Source organism: Xyrauchen texanus, chromosome 8 (assembly GCF_025860055.1).
Source record: "Xyrauchen texanus isolate HMW12.3.18 chromosome 8, RBS_HiC_50CHRs, whole genome shotgun sequence".
Taxonomy (NCBI): Eukaryota; Metazoa; Chordata; class Actinopteri; order Cypriniformes; family Catostomidae; genus Xyrauchen; species Xyrauchen texanus.
This window is the reverse complement of record NC_068283.1, coordinates 4,525,800-4,543,506: the sequence shown is the minus strand read 5'-3', so window position 1 is coordinate 4,543,506 and position 17,707 is coordinate 4,525,800. Positions and strand designations below refer to the sequence as shown.

At 37.8% G+C, this 17,707-nt stretch overlaps 1 protein-coding gene and 1 pseudogene across 2 annotated transcripts in view; one reads left to right on the top strand and one right to left on the bottom strand.

Moving 5' to 3' along the window:
• LOC127647503 (gastrula zinc finger protein XlCGF58.1-like) overlaps positions 1 to 17,707 on the bottom strand; it is a 172,934-nt pseudogene that overhangs the window by 126,185 nt on the left and 29,042 nt on the right.
• Positions 1 to 17,707, top strand: part of LOC127647412 (ubiquitin carboxyl-terminal hydrolase 36-like) — a 42,643-nt gene that overhangs the window by 20,173 nt on the left and 4,763 nt on the right. The window contains exons 16-18 of one of the 2 annotated variants that reach the window (XM_052131625.1): positions 11,150 to 11,740; positions 12,117 to 12,304; positions 15,636 to 15,821. In XM_052131625.1, the coding sequence (XP_051987585.1) occupies positions 11,150 to 11,740; positions 12,117 to 12,304; positions 15,636 to 15,821 (965 nt within the window). Of the gene's footprint in view, positions 1 to 11,149; positions 11,826 to 12,116; positions 12,305 to 15,635; positions 15,822 to 17,707 lie in introns of those variants that run through there. The other variant, XR_007971053.1, reaches the window with a different exon arrangement.

Genomic DNA, 17,707 nt, shown 5'->3' with positions numbered 1-17,707 from the left:
TCACATTCTTGTGTTTTTGGAGATTCATATTCTTCGTTCATATCACCCACTACTAGACGTAAAATAATTTCAAGTAAAAATTACTTTAATATTGATCTGTTTCTCACCCACACCTATCATATCACTTCTGAAGACATGAATTTAACCACTGGAGTCATATGGATTACTTCTATGCTGCATTCATGTGTTTTTTGGAGCATCAATTTTAGCATCCATTCACTTGTTTGGGCATACAGAGCTGAAATATTCTTCTAAAAATCTTTGTTTGTGATCTGCAAAAGAAAAAGTCATACACATCTGAGATGAAATGAGGGTGTGCAAATGATGAGAGAATTAAACATTTTGGGTGAACTATCCCTTTAACTGATTCCCTGTGACCTATAGAGCTTAAAGGAATATTTTGGGTTCAATAGAAATTGTTCAATTGACAGTATTTGAACTCATCCCTCCTTTTTTCTTTAAAAAATAGCAAAAATCGTTTACAGTGAGACACTTGAAATGGAAGTGAATGGGGACAATTTTTGGAGGGTTTAAAAGCAGAAATATGAAGCTTACAATTTTATAAAAGCACTTGCATTAATTATTTTGTTAAAACTCGTATAATTTGTGCTGTTTAAATTTTATTTTTTGACAGTCATTTTAAGGTTTGTTGACATTTTCATGGTAACAAAGTTGTAAAATTGGCTCTAACTTTACACAGAGATGGTAAGTAAGTGAATTTATCACACTAAGATCATGTTAACACGCATATTGTTTACGTCTTGTGACTGTACTGTAAAAAGTGAGTGTTATAACATTCCAAAAATTTGACATTCACTTCCATTGTAAGTACCTCCAGGGTCCGAAATTAACAATTTTCTGATTTGGCTGGTGAATTTTAGTGTCACAGGCCACTCTGGAAGGTGGCTTTTGCTTTCTATCAGTTTATTTCAGCTTGTAAAATAAATTTAAACATGTTCTAGTTTTGTCCTCAAGATGGCTCTGTAGGCCTACAGTACAGTCAGTAACACAAGTGTTTACATACAATGGCTCTTATCAGTTTGTAGTCCCGCTTCTCACCAATAGTCTCAAACGCTGTGTCCGCTGGCTCGTAGTGTGTGAAAGTGGATTCAGTGATTTTAATCCAGACTTCAAATGATGATTGGACGCATTTTTTTGTGGCAATGTAAAATGCGTCCAATCATCATTTGAATGTAGAATGTAAAATGTAGCTGAGTAAGCAAACATTTAATGAATCAACACTGTTTGTATACTTGGGGCATTTGAAAATGAAGTTGCCATTTTTTATCATTTCATCACACAAGTGGCTTGCCAGGTGTCCAACACATGATCGTTTAAAGCTTTCTAGAGATAATTATCTTGCAGAAAGTGTGGGTGTGATTGCAAAGCTTGAAGTATATGACACTGTTTTCAGATTAACTTTATTGGCTTCTCAACATGACACAATGCAAAACATTCATATACAGAGTCAACCATTAAACCCCGTTGTTTCCATTCCCCCACCCCCAACAAACATCCCTATGGCCCAAGTCTGAGTACACACGCAGATAAAAAAAACGGAAATATTTATATATTACGCCTTACGAGATCCCCCATGACAACTTTGCCATCAGATTGCTCAAGTCTGCTCAAGGGCTGCTATGCAAAATTTTGCAAGACAGAATTACACAACAGAAGATAATCTAAAAAACAAACCCCATCCCATAAGTGGAATAAACAAAAATACATATAAATTCATCCACTTAATTGTCCCAAAGTTGTGTTCCACAAAACAAGCTCCAGCCGCTAGACGGAACCAGCACAAAGAGAAACAAAAAGGCGCTCGGCTTTGTCGGGCAGTCAAATGTATGTTCAATAAGTCGGTTAGTATCTATTCTCAGTTTGACCAGAAACATCAGAGCAGCGGCCTTCTGTTGATGTAAAAGTTTCTTGCATTCCCTGAATCATTCATGTTTCTCTTGTTGAATTCACAAAATCTGGGTACAAGAAAATGCTGTGGTTCTTCCAAGAAAGCTTTCCTTTCATCCTCACCTTGCATAACATGAGATCTTTATCAGATGATCTCAGAAATTTGTCCAGAATTGATTGGAGCCTGTCTCCCTCAGCCAATCTCAGAGTTTCGCTTATTGTCATGGAGCAGTTTGTCCTAACACAATGTGAATTCAACTCTGCTGGTTTAGTAACACTAGAATTTACTTGTGTGCACAAATATATATATAGAGACTGTTGTGCGTGAAAATCCCAGGAGATCAGTAGTTACAGGAATACTCAAACCAGCCCATTTGGCACCAACAATCATCCCATGCCCAATCACTGAGGTCATATTTTTCCCCATTCTGATGGTTGATGTGAACATTAACTGATGCTGCTGAACCATATCTGCTTGATTTTATGCACTTCACTGCTGCCACACAATTGGCTGATTAGATAATTGCATGGATGATTGATTTTTGCTGCCAGATGGGCTGGTTTGAGTATTTCCTGGGATTTTTCACACACAACAGTCTCTAGAATTTACTCCGAATGGTGCCAAAAACAGAAAACATCCAGTGAGCGGCAGTTCTGTGAATGGAAATGTCTTGTTGATGAGAGAGGTCATCAAAGAATGGCCAGACTGTTTGAACTGATAAAGTCTACGGTAACCCAGATAATCACTCTGTACAATTGTGGTGAGAAGAATATAATATCAGAATACTTTTCTGAGATGCAGGTTTGGTGGCACGATCTGCACAATACTAGGCAGGTTGTTTTAATGTTGTGGCTGATTGGTTATTGAACATACTAATTGTTTCAAAAGTATAGCCACAAGACAAAAACAATATTCGTGTTCACATGATTTTAGTTTGATAAAATCAACTACTAACCTTTTCCGTGTAAAGTTATAGCCAATTTTACTTAGTTTCGATGACAATGTAATGTCAACCAAACCTAAAACGGCTGTAAAACTGTCAATTTAAACAACTTTACAGCTCTAATAATGAGATTTAACAGAATAATGAATGTAAAAATATACAATTATAAGCTTCACATTCCACACAAGTGCTTCTCTGTAACCTCGATTTTTGTTTTTCAAGAAAAGTAGGGATGTCAAAATACGTTTTTGTGGTAGTCAACATTATGCCACAAATGCTGTCGACACTTTAATAAATTATATAATTTATGGTAATTTCAATGAATTGCTAAATTAAGAGAGAATAGCGAAATTCATTATGACATCTGTTTGAAGTAACTTAAAATGATGCAACTAATTAACACGAAATGAGCATTCAACTACAAAACAAACCGTGTGAACACTGCAAAAATCCACTTGCGGACAAGCGTTTTGTATCGTCACTGTTTTTAAACCAAGTTGACATACCGGCTCCTTCACGTTAATGGGGTCTCATCTCTCATTCGGCTTAAAACCAAAATGTTCCCACACCGGAGCTCTGGAATGTGACTCTGAAATAAAAGTTAATTTGTACTTTTTCTGGCTGGAATTATGCAGTCTTCGGGGAAAAAACGTATTAAAACACCAAATAGCCTCGAGTAACACGTAATCTTCACCTGTCGCTGTCCACTCTGTGTCTGGAGCCCCACCTCTGACACAGAGCAGGCGAGACTGGCTAAAATATTGGTGACATTCATTCTCATGTAAACAAACATACATGTAAACACAATGGGCAAAATTGAGCTCATCAAAAATAATCGTGGCCATGTCCATATATCGTATAAGTCTATAATGTTGTTATTGTGACAGGCCGCACACAATTATTTTCTATGGAGGTACACACACCGCCCGTCTCCAGAGTCTGCTTAAAATTCTGCAGCGCTATGGAGCATCACTCCCATAGTTTTCCATTTAAATTCGACCCAAATCATTATCAAAGGACATAGAATATTTACTCGAGCCATCACTAGATGTAATTATGTATCTTTCATATAGCCTACACAAAGTTTTTTTGTTTTTGTTTCAAGTATGTCTTTTCATGGTCTGACAGCTTGAATTAAAACTGTTCAAGTCTACATACAGAGAAATTGCATTATTTCTAATCGTTCAGTTTGTACATTTTGTTTATAATGATGAATAAATAGATCCACAACTTAGTTTGGACTGCCAGTTGTACCGCATTAATGAGTCCTGTTGTGATACCTGTATCTTGTCCACTTTTAGTCCATCGTGCAACCGGACTATTAATAAATGTTATATTGCAGCACTATTACGCCAGAAGGTCAACTGACAGTGAATTTGAAAGCCCACAAATGAGGCTCCTAATTTAAATGTTGATGCCTCATAAACGTATTGATAAAATAAGGTGCCGATCAATAATCGATATATGAATATTTTATTACATGCCTACTCCTGAATAATTGCTTTGGGCAAAGTTCTGACAGAGATGATTGACTTTTTAAGTCAATCAAGTCAATTTTATTTGTATAGCGCCTTTCACAACACACATCGTTTTTCAAGCAGCTTTAAAGAAGATCAGGCATTAACAGACGATAAAACTGTAATATCTATAATGTCGATGAATCATCATTGTGTAATTCGATAAAATACGATTGTATATGACACAATAAATTAGGTGTATGCCTGGCTAAATAGATGAGTCTTTAGTCTAGACTTAAACTGAGGGAGTGTGTCTTCATCTTGAACAGTGTTAGGGAGACTATTCCATAGTTTAGGAACCAAATTTGAAAAGGATCTACCTCCTTTTGTGGATTTTGATATTCTAGGAACTATTAACAGGCCAGAATTTAGCGATCGTAATGAACGTGATGGAATATAGCGTGGTAGAAGATCACTTAAGTACTGCGGAGCTAGACCATTCAAAGCTTTGTACGTAGTTAACAGAATTGTAAAATTAATACAGGGAATTTAACAGGTAGCCAATATAACAATGATAAAATGGGGCTGATATGAGCATATTTCTTGGTTCTCGTTAGCACTCTGGCTGCTGCATTTTGAACCAATTGAAGTTTATTTATTGTTCTTGCTGGACATCCTCCCAGTAATGCATTACAATAATCTAGTCTTGAGGTCATGAATGCATTAATTAGTTTTCGGCATCAGCAACAGAGCATGTGCCTTAATTTAGCAATATTTCTTATTTGGAAGAATGCTGTTCTACAAACATTGGTAATTTGATTTTCAAAGGACAGATTGGTATCAAATATAACACCATCGAGAGTCAAATTATATTGTAGTGGCTTATTTTTATTTATTTATTTGAGTTTTTTTGGTCCAATAATTAGTACCTCTGTTTTGTCAGAATTGAGTAGAAGGAAATTTCTGGCCATCCAGTCTTTTTATTTCATTGATACACTCTGCTAATTTAGAGAATTGTGAGATCTCATCAGGTTTTGAAGAAATATAAAGTTGTGTATCGTCGGCATATCAGGAATCGTGGAATAAGTTTCCACTGCTAATATCTCCCAGGGGAAGCATATACAAGGAGAAAAGCAGAGGGCCTAAAACTGATCCCTGTGCCACTCCATATTTTACTTTTTGTTTGGTTTGACAATTCCTCATTTACATAAAGTGGTAGCGGTCTGCTAAATATGACCTAAACCATGCTAATGCAACTCCACAAATGCCAACATTATTCTCTAGCCTATTCAAGAGAATGTCGTGATCTATCCTGTCGAATGCAGCACTAAGATCTAAAAGCACTAGAAGAGATCAGATGATAAGAGCAAGTCATTTGTAACTCTGATAAGTGCAGTATCTGTACTGTGATGAGGACTAAATCCTAAATCTCTGTAGAAATGAACATATTTGGGAGGATACTACTTTTTCTAGTATTTTTGACATAAACGGGAGATTTGAAATCGGTCCATAATTAGCCAGTTCTCCAGGATCAAGTTGTGGCTTCTTAACAAGCGGTTTGATAACTGCCATTTTAAAGTTTTTTGGGACATGTCCTAAGCATAGCGAGGAGTTAATAATATTAAGAAGAGGTTTTGAAATGGCAGGAGATACCTATTTTAAGTACTTTGTTAGTATAGGATCTAACAAACATGTTTTTGATGTTTCGATAAGTTTTGTTAGCTCTTCATGACCTATGACAGTGAAGGATTGAAGTTGCACATGAGAAATTATTAGAAACTGTTTTCTGAGGTGCTATGACAGTTGATTACATGATTCCAATTTTATTTCTGATTATTAATTTTATCTGTAAAGAAATTCATGAAGTCATTACTCTTGTGCTGCGACGTAATATCTGGTTCTGTTGAGGCTTTATTCCTAACCAATTTAGCCACAGTACTGAATAAACATCTAGGATTGTTGTGGTTATTTTCTGAGTTTACTAAAATATGCTGACCTGGAAGATTTTAGTGCTTGTCTGTAGCTACAGACACTATGCTTCCATGCACCACGAAATACTTCTAATTTTGTATTTTTCCACATGCGCTCCATTTTCCGAGCTGCTCTTGAGAGCATGAGTGTGATCATTGTACCATGGTGCAGGGCTTATTTCTTTACTTTTCTTTAATCAAACGGGGTGACAATATCAAGAGTGCTAGAGAAGACTGCATTTATATTTTTTTGTTATTTCATCAAGTTCTTCTCTGCTTTGGGGTTTATTGAGTGTATGAGAGAGATCTGGAAGATTATTAGTGAAGCTATCTTTAGTGGTCGAAAGAATAGTTCTACCTGAACGATAGCGTGGTGTAGATTGAGTGACATTAGCTGATTGCAGCATACAAGAGACGAGGTAATGATCCGAGATGTCATCGCTCTGCTGCAGAATTTTTATATTATCAACTCCATATGACAGAATTATGGCGATGAGTTGGTCTTGTTACATTTTGTCTGACTCAAAGACAGTTGAGAATATCGATAAATGCTAATCTCAATGTATCATTTTCATTATCTAGTTGAATGCTGAAGTCACCAACAATTAAAGCTCTATCTACAGTAACTACAAGATCTGATAAAAAAAAATTAGAAAATTCACCAAGGAAATCAGAATAAGGCTCGGGTGATCTATACATTGTAGCAAGGACAAAATATTTTTTTTATTTATATCTGACAGTGTCACATTAAGCATTATTAGTTCTAAAGACTTACATTTATATCCTGTCCTGAGTAACATCAAAAACGTCACTGTAAATTGTAGCAACACCACCTCCTCGACCCTTCAGACGAGGTTCATGTTTATAACAATAACCTGGGGGAGTAGATTCATTTAAACTAATATATTTATCTGTTTTAAGCCAGGTTTCAGTCAAACAGAGTGCATCCAATCTGTAATAATTTCATTAACAATTAGTGCTTTGGTAGAAAGAGATCTAATGTTTAGTAGCCCTATTTTTATATGATGTACATTTTTAATTTGTTTGTTTGGTTCAAGTTTGACCTTAATCACATTTTTCTAAATGATTTAGTTAGGGTTTTGTATTTGGTAGTTTGGGGAACAGACACAGTCTCTATGAGATATCTAGGTGATACAGTCTCTGTGTTGTAGTTTATGTGACCTGTGTGATGTCTCATGGCAGCTAGCAGACGTTCGGATTAAACAGTTTGTCTGCTTCCTGACCTGGGCCCCAGTTAGTCAAATACTATCATTATTAAGACTATGAGCCAAATTACTAGAGGAGAGCGGCACCTTCCCTGGAGGTATGGAGTCCGTCTCTCTTTAGCAGGTCAGGTCTACCCCAAAAACTCTTCCAATTGTCTATAAATCCTATTTTATTCTTCAGACACCACTCCGACATCCAGCCATTCAGTGACACTAATCTACTATAAACCTCATCACCACAATGAGCAGGGAGGGGACCAGAGCATATTACAGTGTCTGACATAGTTTTTGCAAATTCGCACACTTCTTATGTTAACACAGGGGTTCTCAACCTTTTGCAAGCTGGGCCCCCCCAAAGCTGGTTCATTGCAGTTGGGGCCCCAGTGCCCCCTGCCCCACCCCATGCTTTATTGTTGTTGTTGTTGTTATTATTATTATTATTATAATTGGCAGTAGCACCAGACTTCTAATGTGAGCTTGCAGGCATTATTATTATTATTATTATTATTATGAGTAGTAGTAGGCCTATCATCATTACTAGGCTATTGCTGTATAATTATATGAGGTTACATGCTTTACTGTTGTTGTTGTTATCATCATCATCATCATCATCAGTAGGCCTATCATCATTACTAGGCTATTGCTATATAATTATATGAGGTTACATGCTTTATTGTTATTATTATTATTATCATTACTAGGCTATTGCTATAATTGGGAATTGGCACCAGACCTCTGATATTAATTTATGCTTTATTATTGTTATTATTACTAGGCCTAATAGTAGGCATCATCTGCATTTTTTACAGAAGCTTGCTGGTAGGTGATGTTAATGTGAGACCTGAGCCTGCTTTGCCTTGAAAAGATCCTCAATTCTTGGCTCAATGTTTGATAAATATAGCCTCAAATCATCCTCGATTTGTGCACGATTGCGGTATTTCGTTTTGAGTGCAGTCATTTTTGAGAATCCTGCCTCACACAAATATGTCGACGCGAAAGGAAGGAGAATCTTCAAGGCGACATCAGAGTTCAGGGTATTCCTGCATCAATGCTGCCCAGAATGACGAAAGAGGGCAGGAGCTAAAGAGTTCCTTCAGTCTACTGTCACTCTTCAGCTCAATAAGCTGTTCCTGCATATCAATTGATAGCTCGTTTGCTGTGCACACAAACGGATCTCGAACCCACGCAAAAGAGCGATAATCCTCTTTAAAGTACGTTGCAAATTGTTTTCTCATTGCTGACAGGTGCTCAGACGCTGATTGAAATAGGGAGGAGAAATCGTGTGACGTGCCTGCATCAGTGATAAAGTCTGCAAGGCTGGGGAACATGTCGCAGTTCCCTCGACTGATGCGGCCATGCCAGAGGTCTAGTTTTTGTGTGAAAGCGTGCACTATGTCTGCAAGGAGCAAAATATGAGTTTCGCGGCCTTGCAAAGACAGGTTGAAATCAAACAAATGAGCGCCGTTTTCTAAAGTCTATGAGCGCAGCACACACAAATAAACTAAATTGACATACTGCAGTTAAATTTAAAAATGTGGTGTTTTTATATTTATAACATTTGAATACAGTTCAGCAACATACATCACACGACCTGACGACCAAGAGAGCTGACAATTGACCATCACTTAATTTGCCATCCCCTCACGATTGAAAATGTGACACTGATTTCATATGACAGTTCAACAAACAAGTTAATAATATTAAGTCACTTACATTTTAGACGAAATAATGATTGTTTTGGTCTATTTTAGCAGCGAAAATAGATCCGATGAATCCAAACAAAGATCACAGCATAGCCATAGCGCATCTCACAGCAATACTCAATCGTGTTTTGAATGATTCAGTGTTGTGAACGAATCGGTTGAGTCAAAGATTCAATGACCCATTCACAAAGATCTGTCTCATTCTTGATGAATCGGCCGTTTGAACGAATCGTTTGAATGAACGACTCAATGACTGGCTTAATGAAACCGCTTATCACCTGCATTTGCGCTCACTATCGACAAACCAATCAAATTTGTTCAAAACTTTTTTTTTTTTTAAATCAGTCCAAACACATTTACATTTTTATTCAGGAGTTATGTATATACAAAACTATAACTTTTTATGACAGTAGTTTAGTGATAAAAAAAATGTGCCCCAAAAAATGTTTTCAGTTTTTTTTCCCTTCCATCGTAGCCTACTCGCGCCCCCCCGGGAGAGTGTCCGGGGCGCGCCCCACAGGTTGAGAACCACTGTGTTAACACAATGTTAACATTATCTTTAGTGATCGCCGACTGGCGAAGCCGGACATCGTTAGTGCCTACATGAATAACAATTTAAGAAAATTTAGACAGCACTTGTAAATTGGATTTGATGTCAGACGCTCTGGCCCCCGAAATGCAATTAACAATAGTGGCCGGAGTCTCGATTTCCACGTTCCTTACAATAGAATTGCCAATAATAAGGGCTCTTTCAACATGATTCTCAGTGGATTTATCACTGAGTGGGGAGAATCGATTGGAAACCCTAACAGGAACGGGAGCGTGGTGTCTCTGCTGAGCAAGTATGCTGCCGAGACGTCACCCAAATGCCCTGCTGCATGGTCTCTACAGCCGGAACCAAAGTGTGTATGTTGCTCTCTGTACTTCTCATCTGAAACCGTATCTACCGGCTTCTCTTTCTCACTGACCTCCACTAGCGTTCGGTTGCGAGGCTCTAACTCATTAACCTTCTCCGTCAACATGACTAATTCCTTACATTTATCACATGTGAATCCCTCACTGCTGACAGAGGAGGCTATTGTAAACATGTGACATAAAATGCAGGAAGAAATAACATGAGCGGATGCCATGACTTACTGCAAATTGTTGTTTGTTGGTTGTTCCTGAGCGGTGAGGGTTTGAGATTGATGTGAATCCCTCACGCAATTGTTTGTTTGTTGTTGTTGGTTGTTCTTGATAAGCGGTGCTTTGAGATCGATGCAATAATTTGTGTACTGCAGAGGAGAAAAAATGGATGCGTGCTGAAAAAATGCACTGTTTAATCGTGATAAAAATAGAATGTGGACATAGGTGGAATATGCGCGCAGTTGAATCGCGATAAGAGAATAATACGAGGGAAAACCCGATGCACGCTTAAAAATGGCAGATTAAAGGCTGAAAACGGATATATAAGCGATGCTAAAAAAAAAAAAAAACTAGCAGGCTACAAACACAGACTGCAGCAACAGGTAAAATACACGCAGATGAAACGGTAGAAAAGCGGAAAAACCTGAAATGCAGTAAAATGACATAGGATGGAACGATGAACGTTTGAGAATAAGAATAAGCAATGCTAAGCAGGCTACAAACAAACAATCATGCAGCGTGCTGTCAGCAACAGGAATTCCAGTGAGTTTAAGCCAACTCGTCCTGACTTTGCCCATGCTCAAATCTTTAATCTTACATCTTTGTTCACACATAAGCTGAACTTTTCAGGTAATGTTATAAAAATATTGCACAATTTTTATGTTTTGATTTTGCCAAAAAATATATCGGTTGCCGATTCCTGATTCTATAATTGTTTTTTTACTTTTGTGTAATTTTTTTAAAGCAATAAGAAATCAATAAAAAAGTATGGTTTTTACTGTAGCACTTTTTTCTTGCTTTTTGTCTTTTATTCAGAGTTCCAACTCATTTTCGTAACCTGCAGTCTCCATCTTCAACTCATCTCTCTAAATATTCAAGTCCTCTTAAACGGCCCTCCTTCACTCATGTGCCCACCGCCCCTGCTCGCTCTCCACAGACCAATGGCATTAAGCCCCAGACGCCCACTATACGACCAATCCAGAGCCAGAACCCTTCAACCTCAGCTACAGGATTCAGCCAGGGTCTGACGAGTCCTACATTTAAAAATAAAAATAAATTAAAGGGAAAACATTCTGAAATGGAGCAGGAAGCTTCACTCCCAGAAGAACCAAAGCCAAACAAGAGAAAAAAGAAGAGGAAGAGAGAAGAGGCCAATGGTCTTGAGGGACAGAGGGAGAATGTGAGGTCCCATCTTGAGCCTCATCCGTGTGAGGATTGGTGTCTTGGAGAAACCTGGAGCATTGTCCCAGCAGCTGCGGAGTCAGAGTCGGCTAAAGCGCCAGAGAGTTCTCAATCAGCTCATATGGCTGGACTGCCAGTGAAGGACCACACCCGGAAGAAGAAAAAGAAGCACAAACTAATGGAGCAGCAGGAAGAGTTCAGAAATGGAGCCACAGTTTCCAAGTGGTCAGTTGGTTATTGCAGTGAAGTGTAATCAGAGGTGGACGAACGATTATGAGCCTTAACCTCAGTAGCAGCAAATGTGAATCTTGTGAGAATTTTTCAGAACAACATGTAGTTACACATAATCACGTTAAATTTTGGGTGTTTTAATGTTTTCATAGTAGTTAAAGACACCTGATATAAAGTGGGTCCAATATGATTAATGCGAGAAGTAAAATACATATTTGAATACATGAAAAAAACACCATGGAAAATCTTTTACATTTTTATGATTATTAAATCATATTTAAGGGCTAGGCCCTTATAATATATTGAAATGTACTTCTTAATGTACATCTTGAGTCACCTAAAGTTGCCCTTTTCTGTCTTTTTCTTCTAGTGCTGTCATCAAAGTGGTTGAAGCAGCAAACCCAAAGACTGAAGATCTTCTAGAGACAAGGAAAAAAAAGAAGAGGAAACCTAAACACTTGAGAGAAGAGGAGAAAAAACGCAGGGAGACGCGAGCACTTCATGTGGATCTTCAAGAGACCAATGGAGAAGAGCCTCTCAGTCAGATGAGCAGCACAGGTATGAATACAGGCGCTGGAGCTCACAGTCATAGATTGAAGTTTCAAAGTCGCATACTGATTTTTAACAATAATAATGTCGAGCAACATGTTTATTTCTACTGTTTTATGAGCTCAATACAACCTGACAGCTAGGGCAGGGGAACATCCATATTCACCTTAGACCGCACTAACACTGAACTCAATTAGTTGCTTTAAACCAGAGTTCAAGTCTTCACATTTTATTGTTGAGCTCTGAATTATGGTACATGCTGCTAATAATAAGTATATTGTTATTTATATCACACATCCACATTATTTGAGCGAATCCACTATTTTGCAAGGTGGGTGGAATTTCCGGTTGGCTAGCTGAAGTGTGTTTTGTGTGTTGCTGCTTGCTTGCGTGTCATGTGGTTAGATTGTTGATTTTTAAATGTTGTAAGATGTCTTTTAAAATTCCCCAGACAATGTGTGCAGTTAATGGTTATCCTAATAATCAAGCAAAACTAAAGTTTGATCTAAAACGGCAATTTTATGATCAAAAACCAGTTGCAAAGGGCTGCAGTCCCAGATGCTGCTGCTTCCTTAGGCTGCCTACCGAAGGATTGACTTAGGAACATCTGTTTGAAAAAGCTTTGGAATATTTATGTGCTATTAACTTTATTAGCAAGACGTCAACAGCAGGGATTACTTGTATGTGACCCTGTCTGTGAAACCCCGGCTAAAGTCGCATAATATAATTATGAGATTAAGAGCGTCAAATTAGTCAGCCATAAAAATGACGAAAATAGGTAATGTGTGTTTATTGCTGTAATTATATATTATACCAAGGGATTTGAGATTCAATACTCAAATTTTAATTCATAACATGATGAATACTGAAATTAATGATTTTATTGACGCTACGTTTTATAATTTTGCGCAAAAAAATAACTGACCTGGGCTTCCTAAACATTGATTTCAATCGTCTCTGGGTTTATTTCGGCACAAAAACACCTACTTATTTACATTTATGCATTTGGCAGACGCTTTTATCCAAAGTGACTTACAGAGCCCTTATTACAGGGACAATCCCCCCGGAGCAACCTGGAGTTAAGTGCCTTGCTCACGGACACAATGGTGGTGGCTGTGGGGATCGAACCAGCGACCTTCTGATTACCAGTTTACCAGTTATGTGGTTTAGACCACTACACCATCACCACTCCAAACCATCGCCTACTTATTCTTGTCTCATTCGTATCAGGAACTTCTTTTCTACCATTACAAAGTGTAAATACATTTTAATATCAATCCGCACCAGCAGCAATCAGGTCAACACCAGTTAAGGCAAAAAAATGCGACTTAAGCCGGGTTCCGATGTCTGTGGAGATTCTTTCGTGTCATCACCGATATTTATAACAGCTTATTTGTTTTGTAGCTCAACATTCTGTCAATAATAATCAGCCTATTTTAAGGACATTTTAGGTCTGCTACCTGCCAAATAATTTGTTTTCTGGATTCTGATGCCTCGGGTTGATGAATTAACGATCTGTCATGGCACCTATGAAGCGCGAGCAGGAACAGAAAATAGCTGATTGCTTAAACCGCGTGCATGATATTAATCTTGGTGGAATTTCCCAAAATTATGATATAACCGTTTTTTATTGTTTTATTTGAATACTAATTTTTGACTATTTAATACCAAAATGGACATACTTTTAAACTGAACTGTTAAAGGGATAGTTCACCCAAAAATGAAAATTCTGTCATTTACTAACCCTCATGTTGTTCCAAACCTGTATAAGTTTCTTTCTTCTGTTGAATGTTGGTAACCAGACAGTTGACCGTAACCATTGATTTCCATAGTATTTTTTTTGCCTACTATGGCAGTCAATGGCTACCTTCAACTGTTTGATTATCAACATTCTTCAAAATATCATCTTTTGTGTTCAACAGATGATATTTTAATTTTTTTTTTACTCCAAATGTTACACAGTAGCCCAGTATGAGAAATCATTCCACCGAATTGACTTTTTTGCTACAATCAAGCTCTTGTGGTATCCCCATTCGTTTAAATGTTTTTATGCATTTTGGACATGCGCATCATAATAAATAGGCCTGTTTTACAAAACTTTAAGAATTTTCCCATAAATATAGCACTGAAAATGGGAGAATCTCAGCTTTATTGTCGTATATGGTGCATAGTCAGGATAATTATGGTTCAAATGTGTTGCAGTTTTAAAAATAAGCTTGTTTTTAAATTGGATTTTCTCAAAAACATGATTCTGTGGGCCCAAAATACAGCAAATGTTTTACTCCGTCAATATTAAAGAGATCGAGGTTATATTTTTTAAAATGACTTTCGCTGGGTTTTCACAGACAGGGTCACATATTATTAGGGCTGGACTGGGAAGAGAAATCGATCCGGGACCGGCGGTGTTCGCTGTCCTTTTCTGCATATCGCAGCGCCGTTTTGTGGTCCGTTCTACATAACGCGGTGGCACATTTTACAATGTTTATAATGTATGTCCAAATAAATGTTTATTTTTATTGCATGTAGTTCTATTTGTGTGGCTGCTAAGACTAGACCTCCCCTGTGTCTGCAGTAAGCACATAATCTCAGTACAACAAACTCTTCAAGTTCTGACTAGACTTTAGATATGTTTAAAAATAACTAATTATCGACAGTTCTCAAAACATGTTTAACTTGACAGCTTTGAAAGCGCTAATAGGCTACATAGCTTTTCAGGTTAGTCTGCTCAGGTTCTTCCATCGATGGATAAAGACTCAACCGTATAACTAAATGCTTCTATATTCGCAATATTTGGCCATCCTGAAATCCATAGTCATTAACAAATAGTTGAGGAAGAAAAATATCGCCTCGCTATAATTCTGTGATAATTTGTTCTCAAGTTTCCGTAATTTTTAATGCTGCATTGGGACTGTTTACACTTAACCAGAAGTTCCACCCACATCACCCACAAAGCATCACAGGGCTCAGAAACATTGTGGATAGTTATTTATGCGGGGATTCAGACCCAAAATATATGGTATATTACATAACAATGTATTGTCTTTTTTTAATAATGTAATGACTGATATGAATTTGATGTTTTATTTTAAAATTAATGGACTCAAACCAAAACATACGATTATTCATAATAAATGAATGTTAAGTCTGGCATCAGCACAAGAATAGCTGCTTCGCATTAGTGTAACGCTTCAATAATAGATTTAAAAACGTATAAGTGGTGCAGCACATATAAATGGTACAGCAGAATCTTTATCAGACCTTTGACGTTTGCACATTATTTACTGACTAACTGCTCACTATGCACAATGAGCAAACTAACATCACATATGTGTTGTTACAGCTGCTGTGATTGTTTGGGACAGTCAAGTTCAGGATGGTTTCAAGCGCAACCTGAACAATGACGACCCAGAGGGCGTGTCGAAGAAAGGCCTGTCCTCTGCCCCTCTAGGTTGGGATGGCAAGAAAAGCTGTGATGTGGTTCAGGAACTCCTCAAGAGCGCTTCTGATAAAGCCTATGGAACTGCAGGTAAGCAGAAATCTTGTGTGCTGAACCTAGGCTTGTTTTTCTCTGAGAATTGTATTGTAATAAGTTTGGAAACATTGCTATTGCTGACCCAATAGCATTTGAGTACAGGCTGTTTAGAAGCATATTATTGGTTTCACCCACTGAACAAATACGCCCCTTCACGGTTTGAGTCTGAATGAGGTGAGACGTCTCATTCATGAAGGAACTGAACTGGCGCACTTGTTCGTGAACAAAATGCATGTATCAGTCAACATTATTAACGAGGATCTGCTGAACAACTAAACGAGAGGAGACGGCAAGTCGTTTGTTACATTTTTGATAAACAACTTATAGCAATGGCATAGACTTGATTGAAACTCATTATTATTTTTTTAGACAAGCTGTACAAAAATATTTGGAAATTTGTCCAAGCAGAGGTTGTACAGTTGGAAATTTACATACAGCTTAATAAGACCATCTAAACTATAGTTTCACAAGTCCTGACATCAATCATAGAAAACATTCCCTCTCTTAGCTCTGTTAGGATCACTACTTTATATTAAGAATGGGATGTCAGAATAATAGTAGAGAGAATAATGTATTTCATCACATACCCAGTGGTTCAGAAGATTAGTATTTGTTAGCATTGCCTTTAAATTGTTTAACTTGGGTCAAACATTTTGGGTAGCTTCCACTAGCCTCTCACAAAAATTTGCTGGAATTTTGTCCCTTTCCTCCAGACAGAACTGGTGTAACTGAGTCAGGTTTGTAGGCCTCCTTGCTTGCACATGCTTTTTCAGTTCTGCCCACAAATTTTCTATCAGATTGAGGTCAGGGCTTTGTGATGGCCACTCCAATACCTTGAATTTGTTGTCCTTGAGCCATTTTGCCACAACTTTGGAGGTATGCTTGGGGTCATTGTCCATTTGGAAGACCCATTTGCCACCAAGCTTTAACTTCCTGACTGATATCTTGAGGTTCTCAATTTTCCTTCCTCATAATGCCATCTATTTTGTGAAGTGCACCAGTCCCTCCTGCAGGCAAGCATCCCCACAACATGGCGTTGCCACCCCCATGCTTCTCGGTTGGGATTGTGTTCTTCGGCTTGCAAACTTCACCCTTTTTCCTTCAAACATAACGATGGTCATTATGGATTTTTGTTTCATCAGACCAGAAGACATTTCTCCAAAAAGTAAGATCTTTGTCCCCATGTTCACTTGCAAAATGTAGTCTGCCTTTTTTATGGCAATTTTGGAGCAGTGGCATCTTCCTTGCTGAGCAGCCTTTCAGGTTAGGTTGATATAGGACTTGTTTTGCTCTGGATATAGATACTTGTCTACCTGTTTCCTCCAGACTTGAACCAGACTTGTAGAGGTCCACAATAGTTGTTCTGAGGTCTTGGCTGATTTATTTGTCATTTTCCTATGATGTCAAGCAAAAAGGCACTGAAGGTAGGCCTTAAAATTCATCCACAGGTACACCCCCCACCATGCACAAAGTAGATGGCCTGAAAGACTTTCCAAATCCATAGTTTGCTAATATGAAATCTGTGAAGTGGTTACATTTGTTTTAATGAATTCAACCTAAGTGTATGTCAACTTCTGACTTTAACTGTACATACAATAAAGTTACAAATATAAAAATCATGTTCTGTGAAATGGATTTTAATTGTCAAATTAATCAAAAAGCAGATGTAATAAAAGTGTAATATAAATGTAATAAAGCATAGGCTCAGTCTGGCCCCCCTTTGAAAACATAGTGACCTGGCCCTGGCAGCGAAAGGTTTGGGGACCCCTGCTCTACAGTATAACATTGGTCTCTAGAGGTGAAATAAAAACATTGGTCTCTAGAGGTGAAATCTTGAGGGGATTTGCAGTGTCTAAATCTTCCATATTTTTTATCCTAAC